The 15646-nt window shown below is 37.0% G+C and overlaps 1 protein-coding gene across 1 annotated transcript in view; it reads right to left on the reverse strand.

Moving 5' to 3' along the window:
• The window catches only part of txndc16 (thioredoxin domain containing 16), a 45969-nt gene extending 30631 nt beyond the window's left edge, over window positions 1-15338 (reverse strand). Inside the window, exons 1-8 of the mRNA XM_087290206.1 lie at window positions 14947-15338; window positions 14691-14773; window positions 12896-12969; window positions 11784-11858; window positions 11546-11667; window positions 9440-9530; window positions 4505-4661; window positions 4251-4417 (exon numbers count right to left, since the gene is read on the reverse strand). Coding sequence (XP_087146332.1) covers window positions 4251-4417; window positions 4505-4661; window positions 9440-9530; window positions 11546-11667; window positions 11784-11858; window positions 12896-12969; window positions 14691-14773; window positions 14947-15088 — 911 coding nt within the window. The 5' untranslated portion in view covers window positions 15089-15338. The remainder of the gene's footprint in view (window positions 1-4250; window positions 4418-4504; window positions 4662-9439; window positions 9531-11545; window positions 11668-11783; window positions 11859-12895; window positions 12970-14690; window positions 14774-14946) is intronic.
• Between the last annotated feature and the right edge of the window lie 308 nt (window positions 15339-15646).

A 15646-nucleotide genomic window follows, 5' to 3' on the forward strand; every position in this document is an offset into this window, starting at 1 on the left:
AAACAAATACAATAAAGCACATTAATTTATTTTTCTTCGGCTTAGTCCCTTATTTATCAGAGGTCGCCACAGTGGAATGAACCGCCAACTAATCCAGTATATGTGTTTTGCAGCGGATGCTCTTCCAATCGCAGCCTAGTACTGGGAAACTCCCATACACTCTCACATTCACACAAACACTAATACAATAAGGCCAAATCAGTTCATCCAATTCACCTATAGTGCATGCCTTTGGACTGTGGAGGAAACTGGAGCACCTGGAGGAAACCCAGTGAAGGTGGGAGAACATGCAAACTCTACACAGACACGCCAACTGGCCAGGACTCGAACCAGCGATCTTCTTGTTGTGAGGCGACAGTGCCAACCACTGAAGCACCTTTGTTTGGTCAAAATTTTCAATAATGTGGTTATTTATTTAATTAAATAATATTAGATTTTTTGTTTATTGTTTAATTATTATTAGATTTGGATTATTGTTGTTAACTGATATTCTGTTAACATACAAAATCAGTCAATTTAATTACAAATTAAATAAAAAATTATAATCAATGCTTTGTGACACAAATAAGTATTTTAATCATACTATAATGCATTCGACCAATTACAATCTACAGTAAAAACTGTTACAATTTAGTTTTTTTTTAATAAATGCGATAATATTGCGATGATAGCATTCATAACATATTTCAATGATTTCTGAAAGAAAATTCGGTCTGTGTGAATCTAATTTAATAAACCAAAATACGATGGAAGTCTGTTTTATTTATTCAAAAGAAGGAAGAAACTCAGACAGGAACAAGTGTTGGATGAGTAAATGATGACAGAATTTTCATTTTTGAGTGAATTATCCTATTAAACATTTGACATAAATGTGAATAAGCGACATTTAAAAAAAGGAAGGTGTTGAGTCAAATTAAAGTCATGAGGAAACATAGGATGGAGGAAATGAATGCAGAACCACTAAAATCCAACACCAGAGTCAAAATAGATGTCATAATTTTTTTATCAGCACAGAAAAATAGAATAATTTTCTGAAAGATAATTTCTTCCCAACTTAAAATAGTAATGCAGTCATTTAGGAAAAAAGAGCAAAATAAAACAAAAGATGACAAACACTCTTTTTAACATACTTTTTAATGTACAGTTGAAGTCTGAATTATTAGCCCTTCTGTGTTGTTTAGCCCCTCTATATATTTTTCCCCAATTTCTGTTTAACAGAGGGATTTTTTTCAACGCATTTCTAAACATGACGATAGTTTGAAAAAATAAAATTGGTTGAAAAAAAATGTTGCTTAAGTGGGGTAATAATATTGACCTTAAAATGGTAATTAAAAAATTATGGGCTACGAAACACCCCAGTCTCAGCAGGGTGTTTTCAACACCTCTAATTTGAAAAAGTCACTAAAGTGGGTGAGTCTAGCTTTGTTTGAGTGGGAGTGTCGAGTGGCGAAAGAGGGAAGGGTTTGCATGAAAAAGGGAGTTTTCATTATGTCCACATGCTGATTTTCACAGCAGCAACTCAAACACATATGCAGGGTTTATTAAACGTGATATTTCATTCATCTTGTTGTCTATATCTAACGACATATTCCCCGACTTTGGTCATTGGAATTCATTTCTTGTTCTCAGGTAACGTGTTTTGGCTGAGTGCAAAGATAGGATAATAATTAATCTAACCACATAGCCTACATTCTGTATATTGACTGATCGCTTGCCTTTATTTCCTATAATGTATACACTTATTGTATGTTATACTTCTATAATGGCCATTATTGATTATTAAAACTAATATTCAGCAAAAGAGAGGGTGTTTCGTATTTTTACTGGAATAGAAAGGAGGCAGTAATGTTATAGGCTCCGTTTTGTTATAAATATCAACACAGTGAAGATGACGCTCATAAATGCAGCACAACGCCTCAACATTTCTGCTGTCTGTTAAGTTGCTAATATCAAAATGAAAATAGGCAGTTCCTTAAATCATGTTTTCATTTTATTGTTGAGAAATTGAAACAATGTAGCCAGGGTGATGTGAATGAAGTCATAAAGTACACTGTTCCCTTTGAAGATTTACCCGTGTCCTCGGTAGTTCAATTCAATTCAATTCAATTCAGCTTTATTTGTATAGCGCTTTTACAATGTAGAATGTGTCAAAGCAGCTTCACATAAATGGTCATAGTAACTGGAACAGTGTAGTTCAGTTTTTAGTGTTTAAGTTCAGTTCAGTTCAGTTTAGCTCAGTTCAGTGTGATTTAATCATTACTGAGAGTTCAAACACTGAAGAGCAAATTCATCGATGTGTAGCTCTACCAATCCTGAACCATGCGAGCCAGTGGCGACAGCGGAGAGGGAAAAAAAACTTCAACTGATGGGAGTGAAGAAAAAAAACCTAGAGAGAACCAGACTCAGTTGGGCACGACCATTTTAATTTCTCCGCTGGCCAAAAGTCTTGTGCAGAGCTTCAGTCACCACGGTGGTAGTCTGTTTTCCATATCAAACTGAGCAGGGAGAGACTGCAGCCTTGATCAAACTTGCGAAGTCTAAACTTACAAGAGGATGCAGGACTGAACTGTGTGTAACGTTAGGCTACTTAATATTGAGGAAAACCCCTAATCAGGCAAATGTCAGCAGCCCCGCTTCCGTTTTTAGATGTCTCCTTTTTCCCCTATCCACACTAAGATGGAATAGCAACGTTTTAGAATGAAAACGGCCTCTCCAGCGTTTCCAAAACGCAACACTGACGACCCATGTCTCTGAACAATTTTTCTATTACTACTGGTTTGAATTACGATTGGCAACAACGTTGCGTCTCTCTGAACACTGTAATAGGTAAAAGGAGTCTTCGAAGCTGTATCATGCATATTAATGAAGTTCCATCTCGTTCACAATAGAGCGCGCTGATTGGTTCAAACTAAGGCCCAATCCCAATTCTACCCCTTAGCCTTTCCCCTTTCCCATGAAGGGATAGTGGTGCTCCAATTCTCTTTATCTTGAAGGTGTAGGGCTAAGGGGGAGCAGTAGATAGCCCTCGAAAGAGAGATTTTTCAGGACCACACTCAAAACCAAGGGGAAAGAAAATTTCCCAGAATACACCAGCTACAACGACAGGATAGCTGCACCCAGAAGTAAGGAGATCCACAAATAGTATTTTTTGTCATTATTACGAATTTTTACAACAAACAAGCACATGTTTTAAAACATTAATTATTGCGTTCGTGTTTCACCATGCATTTAAAAAAATGTTAAAATAAAAAACGTTAAATCTATAATCCATAATAAATAACTCCTGTATAGCAGTCCCACAATACTCTGATACTCAATGACACTCGAATACCCTGTCAGTAATGTCTAGTGGCTCGGAATGGGCTTTTTACAGTGCCTGCTATAACATTAATGTTGTTTTTTTTGGTGTGTTTTCACAGATGACTGTGTAAATGCTCAATACAGTTACAATCTTATTGCCACATTAAATCGTAATGATAACATGATATCATTGCCTTCAGTGATTTCCTAAAGAAAAATAACTCGCTACAGCTGTCGCGATCGTCTGATCTCATATGAAGCAAGAGATCACGATGACATATGATGCATGTGCAGGTGCTGCAGTGCTGTCCCATTTCTTAGGGGTAAATTTTGAAGCCCTTCCCCTTCACACTTGGTTTTAAGGGCCAAGCGGAAGGGGTAGGCGTACAAAAATAGAATTGGGATCGGGCCCAATTTTTTCTCATGAATTAATGAACAGATGAGCTGAAAACACATTGACGTCACTTTGTACCGACCAGTACAGACAGCCAATCTCCAAGGTGGAAATTACACAATGATCTCATCCCCGTGACACAGCTTCAAAAAAATTTTAAACCAGAAGAACAAATTTGCTCTACACAATGCAAAAACAATACATTTTCACTTTTTAGTGAAATATATGTGTCCTTATAGTGTTTTTAGCAAAGGGGGACATATATATGACTGTCAACGTCTCAAACAATGTGTTTTGTGACCCTTTAAAACTGTTATTATTCTAGCCGAAATAAAACAAATAGGATTTTCTCCATAAGAATAAAATATTACAGGACACACTGTGGAAAATGCCTTGCTCTATTAAACATCATTTGGGAATTATTTGAAAACGAAAGAAAAAAAAATGCACAGGAGGGCGAATAATTTTGACTTCAACTGTATATGCAAAGACGACCTTTCCACTCTTTCCCTTGCAGTCTTATTATATGCATGGCTGCATATTGTTTTATCAGTACCTGTGAATGAGCACTACACCGACTTCCCCGCGGAGCTGCAGGGCGACAGTCTGAGCAGTGTCCCGATCCAGGTGCTGTGTTTGTGGCTGAGAGAACAGATACAGCACCGGCACACTGAGGTGGATATGAACCACATCGACCTCAGATGGGTCTGTTACTGCCTCGGTCTAACAGAAAACAAGCCCACAATTACATCCAAAGAAAATATTATGCACATGAAACTTAAGCATAACTCTTTTACCATCATAACTCACCACTAGAGGAGCTTCCATCAGCTGGAGGAATGTGTGTATGTTGATGGTGTTGATTGGTTTGCTCATGGCAGTGCTGGGACACGGATCAGACTGCAGGGATACACTTTTACAGTGCAGAAACCACAGTCGAGCTTGTGAGGACGACGGGTTGACAACCCTGTGAAACAAAAACAAAATATCAGAGAGACACTGAAGAAGGAGAGGAAAATGAAGACAAAATATTAAAGAAATGGCAAGGTACTTCTGTTTTTAAATGATCACTAAACTTTTTTTTATTAATAAGCTCATCTTACAACCCCTTAGAGTTAGATAGTTGAGTTTTACCATTTTTGAATCCATTTAACCAATATCTATGTTTGGCGGGGGCACTTTTAGCATAGCCTGTGTAACGGAGGCCAGCTAGTCAGTGCTGTGCAGGTAAACCTCACTCCTCTGACCTCTAAAGGTGCTCTAGCAACAGACGCTAGAGGCCAAGGTCTTTAGCCTCCTTGGTAGAGCAACCGACTCCCATGGGGAAAGTCGCTGGTTGGATCCCAGCTCTGAGTGGGTTGGGTGATGTAGGATTGGCAGGGTGACACCTAGCATAGATCATTGAATTGTATTAGATCATTAGCATCTCTCTCAAAAATGACCAAAGAGTTTCGATAACTTTCCCATTTAAAGCTTGACTCTTCTGTAGTTTCATCATGTACTATGACCAAAGGAAAATAAAAAGTTGCTATGTATTTTCTATGCCAATATGGATAGAAACTATGCTCTCATTTCGGCGTAATAAACAAGAAACTTTGCTGCAGTATTATGGCTGCAGAAGGAGCGATGATATTGCGCAAAATCAGGTAACGAAGCCCTTTGAAATGCACAAAACCATGTCTACACAGGTAAATCCAGCCAGTTAACAACACTGCAACTACACAAACCTAGTGATGGTCACATTGGACGTTAACTTGCTGGGGACTATTTTCAGGCATTGCATAATACCATTGTGGCTGCTGCAGTGAAAATCCTTGATTGTTCATTTTCATGTAGCTTAGGGCTGTGCTGATAAAGGATGTTATATCGAATCGTGATAAACAATTTATGTCGATAACAATGATAAGCTCTGCACTTTTTTACTCTATATTGATCTAAGAGCCAATCTGTTACGTTCATATATTTATTAATTTAATTGTGCTATTTCGTCGCCCTCTAGAGTTTTGTTGTGGTTTTTACTTTGATTGAGTAGATTACTAGTGTCAAAAGACTTGAGCGGCCGTCCAGCCGTGGAGTTGTGCTCCTTTTGTGCTCAGCCTTTGTTTTGTTGTGATTATCCCCATACTTTGATTTTTTATTTTTTATTTATTTTAATAAATCCCCTAGACCGATCCATTTGTGTTTTCCCACATTTATGTCATGGCTGTGGCTGTAACACAATCACACAGCAGAAATGTACACAAATGAGAATCTAGAAGTGTGTTGATATTAGAGACACTCTGAATTTTCGATGTCGGCCATCAAAAATAGGTCAAGTTATTTAATGGACCCTCTCATCTGTAGCTTCAGTCATTGTTAGGATACTCTTTTAAAACTGGAAGTACTAACAACTGATATTGAAATATATATCGTTATTGTTCAATATGGAAAATAATTAATCAAGATTGTATTTTTGCCAATCACCCAGCCCTAGTGTAGCTTTATTATACATGCATGCACAATGATTTGACGTTTTGGTCACACGGCCCACAGATTTAAATCATCGTGATTACAATATTGAGCTTAATATTTGTGCCTAACCCAAATCTGGAAGACAAAAAAAAACTTGATTTAATATTTAAATCTTTTTTGCAGAACTTTTCTCTTCAAAAGCAGCTTTAGGGCGACCAGATATCTGAGACCATTTCTAGTTCTGTGTTTAAATTAAGATTGAAATCTCACTAATGAGTATATATGAGTTTAAAACATGCCTCCAGCCTCTGGCGTCTAGACTGCAACTCTGCACAAAAAGTTTTGAACAGGAGAAATGGTTGTGACCAACTGAGCCTGGTTTCTCTTGAGTTTTTTTTTTCCTTAACTTTTGTCAATTGGTGAAGTTTGTTCCCCGCCACTGGCTTGCTTGGTTGAGACTTGTGGAGCTGTGCATTGATGTACTTACACTTTAGTGTTTGGGCTTTCAGCAGTTAAAATTAAACCACACTGAACTAAACTGAACTCTGAAAACTGTACTGACATGGTTTCAAATTACTATAATCTTCTATGTCAAGCTGCTTTGACATAATCTACATTTCAAAAGCGCTGTAGAAATAAAGATGAATGAATGAATGAATGAATGAATGAATGAATGAATGAATGAATGCAATGGAAAACATTGACATCTACTCATTCTACTATAACACAGATGACAGGAAATGTAATGCCTGTAAAATCATAATTTGAAAACATTCGGTGATTTAAAATGAGCTGAAAATGAACACAATTCTTGAGCTTTTTGTAGACAACCTAATTGCTCTATGTGATGTGATTTATTTTTTATTTAATGCCATGTGTAACCAAGACCCCTTTCATGGCAAGAAAATTTCAACAATAAAAAGACCATTAAAAAATTAACAAACAAATAAATACACAAATTAAACAAGATTTTTAGTGTTAAAGCATGCTAAAAAAAATATTAATTGTTCCTGGTGTCACTTTAGGAGAGTTCCCTGGTGTCCTTAAGAGAGTTGATTTCATAAAAAAAAAGTCTTCTGAAATATTTAAAAGCAGGACAGTCTCGTAAAATGGGTTTTACTGTGAGAGAAATTGTGCAGTGCAAACAATGAGTAGGGTCTTCACTTTTGAGCAAAAAAAAAAAAACAAAAAAAACATGAGTTATTCTTGTATGTCAATTACAACATCTAGTAAAAATCACTTGATCAAATCTAGTCTTAAAATTCTGTTTGAGATTTCAGGTTGTATTTCATACACTATTAATTTCCAATGCATCCCACTCCTCTTGCCACTTATTTAAAAGGAAAACATTGATAAAAGGTCTCATCTCTGAAGGAGGAATTTAGCACTTGTTCACCACTTGCATCAAAGCATGCTTAGCAGCTGAATCAGCTCGCTCATTTCCTGAAAGCCCAACATGTCCTGGAACAATATGGTATGATTTTGTGGATGGTGAACTTTGGTTAAAATATTATCAATCAGAGGATGTTTATTTTTTTTGAATATTCCATCACTTGGAGGCATGATTTGGAATTGCTATATTTTCAAGCCACCTAAATTTGTAAAAACAATTAAGTTAAGGACAACATGAAGGAATTGTTTGGATTCAAAACCCATCTATGGCAACATAATATCTCATCAAGCGGCTACCTCCTGCTCTTCCTTATGAAGCAAATACAGAAGTAACTGAAAAGGCAATTAATTGAAATTCTGCTAGTCCTGGCTCCTAGAGCAGATTTCTATTGAGCCCACTGTTAAAATGGGCAACTTTACAGCAGAAGAAAAGGTGTTTACAGCCTGGTGCAAAGAAAGATTTTGGTTCATTAAGCTAAAATTACACTTCATGACAACTGTGAGGAAGGACCACGGCGAATGAAGCTCTGCACAAGACTTTTGGCCAGCGGAGAAATTAAAATGGTCGTACCCAACTGAGTCTGGTTCCCTCAAGGTTTTTTTTTTTTCTTCACTCCCATCAGGTGAAGTTTTTTTTCCCCTCTCCGCTGTCGCCACTGCCTCGCATGGTTCAGGATTGGTAGAGCTACGCATCGATGAATTGGCTCTTCAGTGTTTGAACTCTCAGTAATGATTAAATCACACTGAACTGAGCTAAACTGAACTGAACTGAACTTAAACACTAAAACCTGAACCACACTGTTCCAGTTACTGTGACCATTTATGTGAAGCTGCTTTGACACAATCTACATTGTAAAAGCGCTATACAAATAAAGCTGAATTGAATTGAATTGAAGGTGATTTTTTCAATAACTCATCCGTTTAGTTTATATTAGGTTATATTAACTCTGCATAGTTAAGGGCGTGGCCACTTGAGTGACAGCTAGGTCTCACTGGTCACCGTCACTTCACCTCAACTGATTCTGGCTGAATAGCTGCTGATCTCGGCAAATACATTGTATTTTTGCTGGTTTGATGTGGCTTTACAGTTAGTTGCCCTTTAGAATAATTTCTTACAATTATCAGTTTATTACAAGTATCAGTTATTAAATAATCAGTTATTATTTTGTGCAAAATAAACAAAATAAACAAAAAATTCATGTCGCCTACATTTCCCAGTTGAGTGAAATTAAATACTTCTATACCATCTTTATAAATGTATTCATTTTATTTAAGATACTTTATCATTTATAATTTTCTTTAGACCTGTAACGTACTCCAGATTCTGAAATACTGATTAGCTGTAGGCTCTAGAACATCTAAAGCGTTGTCATACAGTGTTATGCCTCATCAATAGCCCTGCATTTACTAACACAGACTATGTTTTAAGTATTTGGAAGTAATTCGTATTTTCCTCCAGTAGAAAAACGTCATAAGAACAATGCTTGGTGGCTCAATGTGTTACAGCAGTGTTTTTAAAAGACTAAACACTTTATTGGTATAATGTTCAACCAAGCACATGTGGTCAGAACAAAAACGAGTCGCAGGTAATGAAGTATTAAGCGTTTCTCCCAAAGAAAACTCATCTAAGCAGAATGCTACCAAGCGTCTGTAGCTCCGCCTCTCTGTCCTTATTTGGTTATCCCAGGTTGGAGTGATGACGCGCAACAAAAAGGCACCACTTGGCCACGGCTACTTGTTGCTTTTTTTGTGCTCTTCAGAAACCTATGGGTGACGTCACGGATACTACATCCATATCTTTTACAGTCTATGTATCTCATACATCACATTTCAATTTATTTTACACGAGTGCATTAAGAGATTTTGAAAGTACATTCATCTTTGGAGTAATGCAAAACTCACCCCATGCGTTTCAGTACCAGAGAGCCAGTCGTCTGAACAAACTGGTATTTGGTTCCATACACAAATGCTGTTTCCATCAAAGCTCTGTGCTCTGTTCAGACAAAAAAATTAAATATAGAGTTAAAGTCAGAATTATTAGCCCCCTGTATATTTTTTCCCCGATTTCTGTTTAATGGAAAGATTTTTTTTTCAACCATTTCTAAATAGTAGTTTCTATAATAGTTTTAATAACTCATTTCTAATTACTTATTTGTTTATCTTTGCCATGATGACAGTAAATAATATATGACTAGATATTTTTCAAGATACTAGTATTCAGCTTAAGTGTAATTATAGATATACTAGATATCGCATACGGACCCTGAGCATGCGTCAATAGTGCCACCACATTTATACAGTGCTCCCAGAACAAATGTCATTCAGTCAAGACTAAAGCCTATGTAAAGATGCTGGACTTCAGCACTGTGTAAAGATGCAGTAATGAGCAAACAAAGAAAACAAAGGACAAAGGTAGAACATTTCATGGGTAAGATTTAGTTTTTTACGTTTTTGTTACAAACTTTTGTGCTAAACAAGTATTGATGATAACACAGACACTTACTGCACTGATCATAAGGAAAGTAGTACCAACTTAAATAATAGGCTTATGCTAGTTTGGTTGGATAAAATCAGTAAACAATGTAAATTAAATATGACAACAAGATGACAGAAACTTGTAGTATTGTCGTATAACTAAACGAGTCGTTTATAACAAAGATTCATCACAAACTAATCATTCCCTTTGTTAGAATAGGAAGTGAATGCGGGATAGGGGGTGTGTTTCAGGAAGCGGATTAGATTTAACAGGTAGGTAGGATAATACATTTCCATGCACACAAACACATGCTCTTTGTCAGCGATGCCTGTGAGGTAACTGATCCATCGATATAGAAAGTGATGTAAAATTATAATTTTAATGTGTATATATCTCTGGCTCTGGATGGCCAGTCCTTCACTGCACCTTGGTCCCACATTCAATTCAAAGGAGTGCTAAAACGGCGGCTTTATTGACGCATTTCTTTCAATAGACAACATGGCTCAATATGCATTCTTCAGCGTTCTTTTGTCCTCATTTAACGTCATCATCAACTGCCAAAGTTCAGCTCCAAAACTCAAGACCGCAAGAACGGGGGACGCGTGAAACTTTCTGCACGTGTTCTTGGTATCAAGGACGCACTGATCCAGATTTGAGCACCGAATTCGCTCGAGAAATCCTAGAAGTCATTGCGACAGGAGGTGGAAAGCGCAGCGTTTATTATTAAGGTTCAGAGACATTAATTATTTGTCTCATGAGTTTCCCTGAATGAGACGGTGAAAGTAATCAATAACATGAAAATCTTAATAAAGGCATAAACACATTAAGGGTGTTTATTTGTTGAAATTCTAATTAAAATCTGTTTTATTTGTATTATGCAACACATATCTGTAATGTCTAGAGACAAAAGACAAAATTAATAAATGCTGTAATGTTTAAATAATTTTTGGTTAAACACGTGTGAAGGTCATGTGACCATCAGGAAGATCGCAGCATCTCATTTCTCACAGGACGTGTCCTCTGTTCTCGTGGTCTCCCGAGTTTGTTCTTCCGAGGACACCTGGCAAGACCGGTCTCCACAAGAACGCAAGGCCTTTCTTTGCATTCTTGGAATTGAGAAACAGCCCAATAGCGTAGGCGACATCTAATGTACATTTCTATGAAGTGTAATTTACAGGCTTAACTAAAATAATTAGGCAATTCATCGTATAACATCGGTTTGTGTTGTAGACAATCGGAAAAAATATATTACTTAAGGGAGCTAATAATATTGACCCTAAAAAGGTTTTTTTTTTTATAAAAACTGCTTTTAATCTAGCCAAAATAAAAACAAATAAGACTTTCTCCAGAAGAAAAAATATTATCAGACATACTGTGAAAATTTCCTTGCTCTTTTAAACATCACTTGGGAAATATTTGAAAGAGACAAAATAATTGACAGGACGGCTAATCATTTTGACTTCAACTGTAGCTTCTATCCAAACAAACAAACAGAAAAAGGACTCCAGAAGATGAATACATAGAGATTGTACCTGGAAGGCCAAGCACGGGTATGTGACCGACCACAATGTCACTGTTCTGTTTGGCCGCACTTTCCACACCCAGCAGCTCAGCTGGAGTGTGTACATAAAGCACCTCATTGAAGAGGACAGAGCTGGAGGAAGGACAAAAACACACATTCATCAATCATCACTGCAGATCCATCAGGCAGAATATGGAGATTTCGAAACACTGGCACTACAGTAAAAGTGATATATATGAAGAACTCACAACAGGACGTGAGAAACTATGGCATTGACGTCAAATACGGTATCAATGTCAAAACTCCTCAGGACCTCAGAGCCTCTGGAATTATGAGAAACAAAACAACATTTGTGTTTATGTCATTTCACACTTGTATGGAGTCATATGAGCCATTTTATGGGCTATTTCGTGACATTTTTTTTTGAGCTGTGAGCATAAACAATTTGGTATTGAAGTCTCTGCTGTCAGGTTGCTTAAAAGAAGTACTCCATACTCTTGTTAATTCACTTTTAAAGAGTACTGAATATATACTCTGACAAAAGTCTTGTTTTTAATCCCAGTTGTAAGAGCAACAAATAATAACTTGACTTCTAGATGATCATTTGGAAAAGTGGCAGAAGAGATTTTTCAGATAAATCATCTTCTGAGTTGCATCCCAATCATCACAAATACAGCAGAAGACCTACTGGAACCTGCATGGACCCAAGATTCTCACAGAAATTAGTCAGGTTTGGTAAAGAAAAATCATGGTTTGGGGTTGCATTCAGTAAGGGGGCGTGCATGAGATCTGCAGAGTGGATGGCAACATCAACAGCCTGAGGTATCAAAACATTTGTGCTGCCCATTACATTACAAACCACAGTAGAGGGTAAATTCTTCAGCAGGATAGCACTCCCCTTACGTCAGCCGCTACATCAAAGTTCCTGAAAGCAAAGAAGGTCAAGGTGCTCCATAAATGATTGGCCAGACCTGAACATTAAGCATGTCTGGGGTAAGATGAAGGAGGAGGCATTGAAGATGAATCCAAAGAATCTTGATAAACTCTGGGAGTCCTGCATGAACGCTTTCTTTGCCATTCCAGATGACTTTATTAATAAGTGATTTGAGTCATTGCAGAGATGTATGGATGCAGTCGTCCAAACTAATGGGAGTCATACACAATATTAATTCTTTTTCCACTGCACCATGACTTTATATTCTTTACTGTACATTATTTCTGCTAAGTGACAAGACTGATTAACAAATGATCAACTAGAAGTCCAGTTATTATTTGTTATTCCTAAAACTTAGGTGACATGACTTTTGACAGATTATATATAACAAGACAAGATTTTTCCCATTATAAGACAAATTTATACCTGAACAAATATGCCTTAGTCAGTAGTTTTTCTCCTGTGCAGTATTTTGCTATATCATCCTTTGAACAGTTCACCTGTAAGAAAAGTAACTTGTTTAAAAGGGTAGAAAAATATACAGTGCATCTAGAAAGTATTCATAGCGCTTTAAATTTTCCACATTTTTTATGTTACAGTCTTATTGTAAATTGGATTAAATTAGTTTATTTCCTCATAATTTTACACACAATACCCCATAATGACAATGCGGGAAAAAAGATTTTTTGAATTTGTTGCAAATTTATCTAAAAAAAAATAATAATAATAAGTATTAACAGCCTTTGCCGTGAAGCTCTAAATTGAGCTCAGGTACATTCTGTGTCCACTGATCATTCTTGAGATGTTTTAGCAGCTTCATTGGAGTTCACCTGCGGTAAATTCAGTTAATTGGACAGCGTTCTTCTGTGGACAGAGGAGAACCTAAAGACAACCATCTGTGCAGCAATCCACCAATCAGGCCTGTATGCTAGAGTGGCCAGACAGAAGCCACTCCCCGCCTGGAATTTGCCAAAAGGCATCTGAAGGACTCTCAGACAATAAGAATCAAAATTCTCTGGTCTGATGAGACTAAAATTGAACTCTTTGGAGTGAATGCCAGGCGTTACGTTTGGAGAAAACCAGGCACAACTCATCACCAGGCTAATACCATTCCTACAGTGAAGCATGGTGGTGGCAGCATCATGCTGTGGGGATGTTTTTCAGCAGCAGGAACTGGAAGACTAGTCAAGATAGAGGAAAAAATGAATGCAGCAATGTACAGAGACATCCTGAATGAAAACCTTCTTCAGAGTGCTCTTGACCACAGATTGGGTCGACGGTTCATCTTCCAGCAGGACCCAAAGCACACCGTCAAAATATCAATGGTGTGGCTTCACAACAACTTGGTGAATGTCCTTAAGTGGCCAAGCCAGAGCCCAAACCTAAATCCTATTGAACATCTCTGGAGAGATCTGAAAATGGCTGTACACCGTCACTTCCCATCCAACCTGATAGAGCTTGAGAGGTACTACAAAGAGGAATGGGCAAAAATTCCCAAAAACAGGTGTACCAAGCTTGTGGCATCATATTCAAAAAGACTTGAGGCTGTAATTGCTGCCAAAGGTGCATCAACAAAGTATTGAGCAAAGGCTGTGAATCCTTATGTACATGTGATTTTCCAGTTTTTTTTATTTCTAATAAATTTGCAACAAATTCAAAAAAATATTTTTCACATTGTTATTACGGGGTATTGTGTGTAGAATTTTGGGGAATTAAATTTAATCAAATTTGGAATGAGGCAGTAACATTAAAAAATGTGGAAAAAGTGAAGCGTTATGAATACGGACTGTATGTTTTTTTTTTTTTAACAAAAAAATAGAATTTAAAATGTAAATTCCCAAAAATGTAAATTTACCCACCCTCGAGGGGTTATAAACCATTATGAGATTCTGTTTTCTGTTGAACAATAAAAAAGATATTTTGAAGAAAGCTAAAAACCTGTAACCTTCCTTAGTAGGCAAAAATATACATTATGTAAGTCAATGGCTACAGGCTTTCAGCTTTCTTCAAACTATCCTCTTTTGTGTTTAATAGAAAAAAAAACTCAAACAAGTTTGGAACAAGCAAATGGAAAGTAAATGATGACAGAATTTTCAGTTTTTGGGTGAACCACCCCTTTAGGTTGCATTGAAGTTATTGCAGCTGGGTCAGCCATTATGTAGCAAAATAACATAATAAAAACTACAAAAAATATATTCCTATGCACATATTTTCTGCTCACCATTACAACAGCTATCCCATAGTCCTCTAGAGCATCAGCTGACATCTGGAGCTGCTCTATGAACAGTTCTATGGTTGGATTGACTGCAAGCAGATACAGATGTTATGTAATAGACTTTAAAAATTAACTTTAAAAGATTTTGACACCTCAAATCTACTGACTCAGCAAATACTGTTCTGTGCTGATGTGATTAATGACTCTTGCTTAGACCTGCAAATTATAATAACTGTTCTGTAATCATTTAACAGAGTCTCACCATGATTTCCAAAGTATATAAAGGATGTTTTCCCAGTTTGCATCCTCTCCATGAGGTTCTGGCCGGAGTCTTCCATCAGTTTTGAGAAACATTGTTCTGCTGTTAGGATGAACACAAACGTGACCAAATATACGGTGCACATGGTGCAACATTTACACTGTATGTACTTTACATCTATTTATATTAGTTCATAATTAGGATGTGCAAAAATAAGACGTTCATATCCCATCAAAACCGTTCGCTTGTTCTGTTACCGAACGCATCCCCACATCTTCCAAAACTTAAAATACAAACAAAAAATGCAGCCTTTTAGCAAATACATTAGGTTAATAATGATTTCAGATCAGTGTTGTAAATGTAACGAGTTCTACTACATCCTCAAACACTAAAACAACATGCGCAAACGTCGTCCAATCAAATATGAGAGGAGGGATTAACCGTGTCCTGAATACCAACCAGAAAGCTCAAAGTGAAAAGTTAGAACCAATAAGAATAAAGTAGGCGGAAGGATCTTGGCTCATCGGTAGCAGCCTTTTGAAACGGCGGTCATTTTGGCTCACAATATCTGTTTTTATTGGGATTCGCCACAATTTTAACTGAGAGCCAACATGACTACTAAAGCGCGTCAGTTTCCACGTTCTTCTTATTAGCCCAACATTTGATTTTCTTTTTACACAGTTGTTTTTCTTTACTCTGTGGG

This window comes from Danio rerio, chromosome 17 (genome assembly GCF_052040795.2).
Source record: "Danio rerio strain M-AB ecotype USA chromosome 17, GRCz13ab, whole genome shotgun sequence".
NCBI classification, from domain to species: domain Eukaryota; kingdom Metazoa; phylum Chordata; class Actinopteri; order Cypriniformes; family Danionidae; genus Danio; species Danio rerio.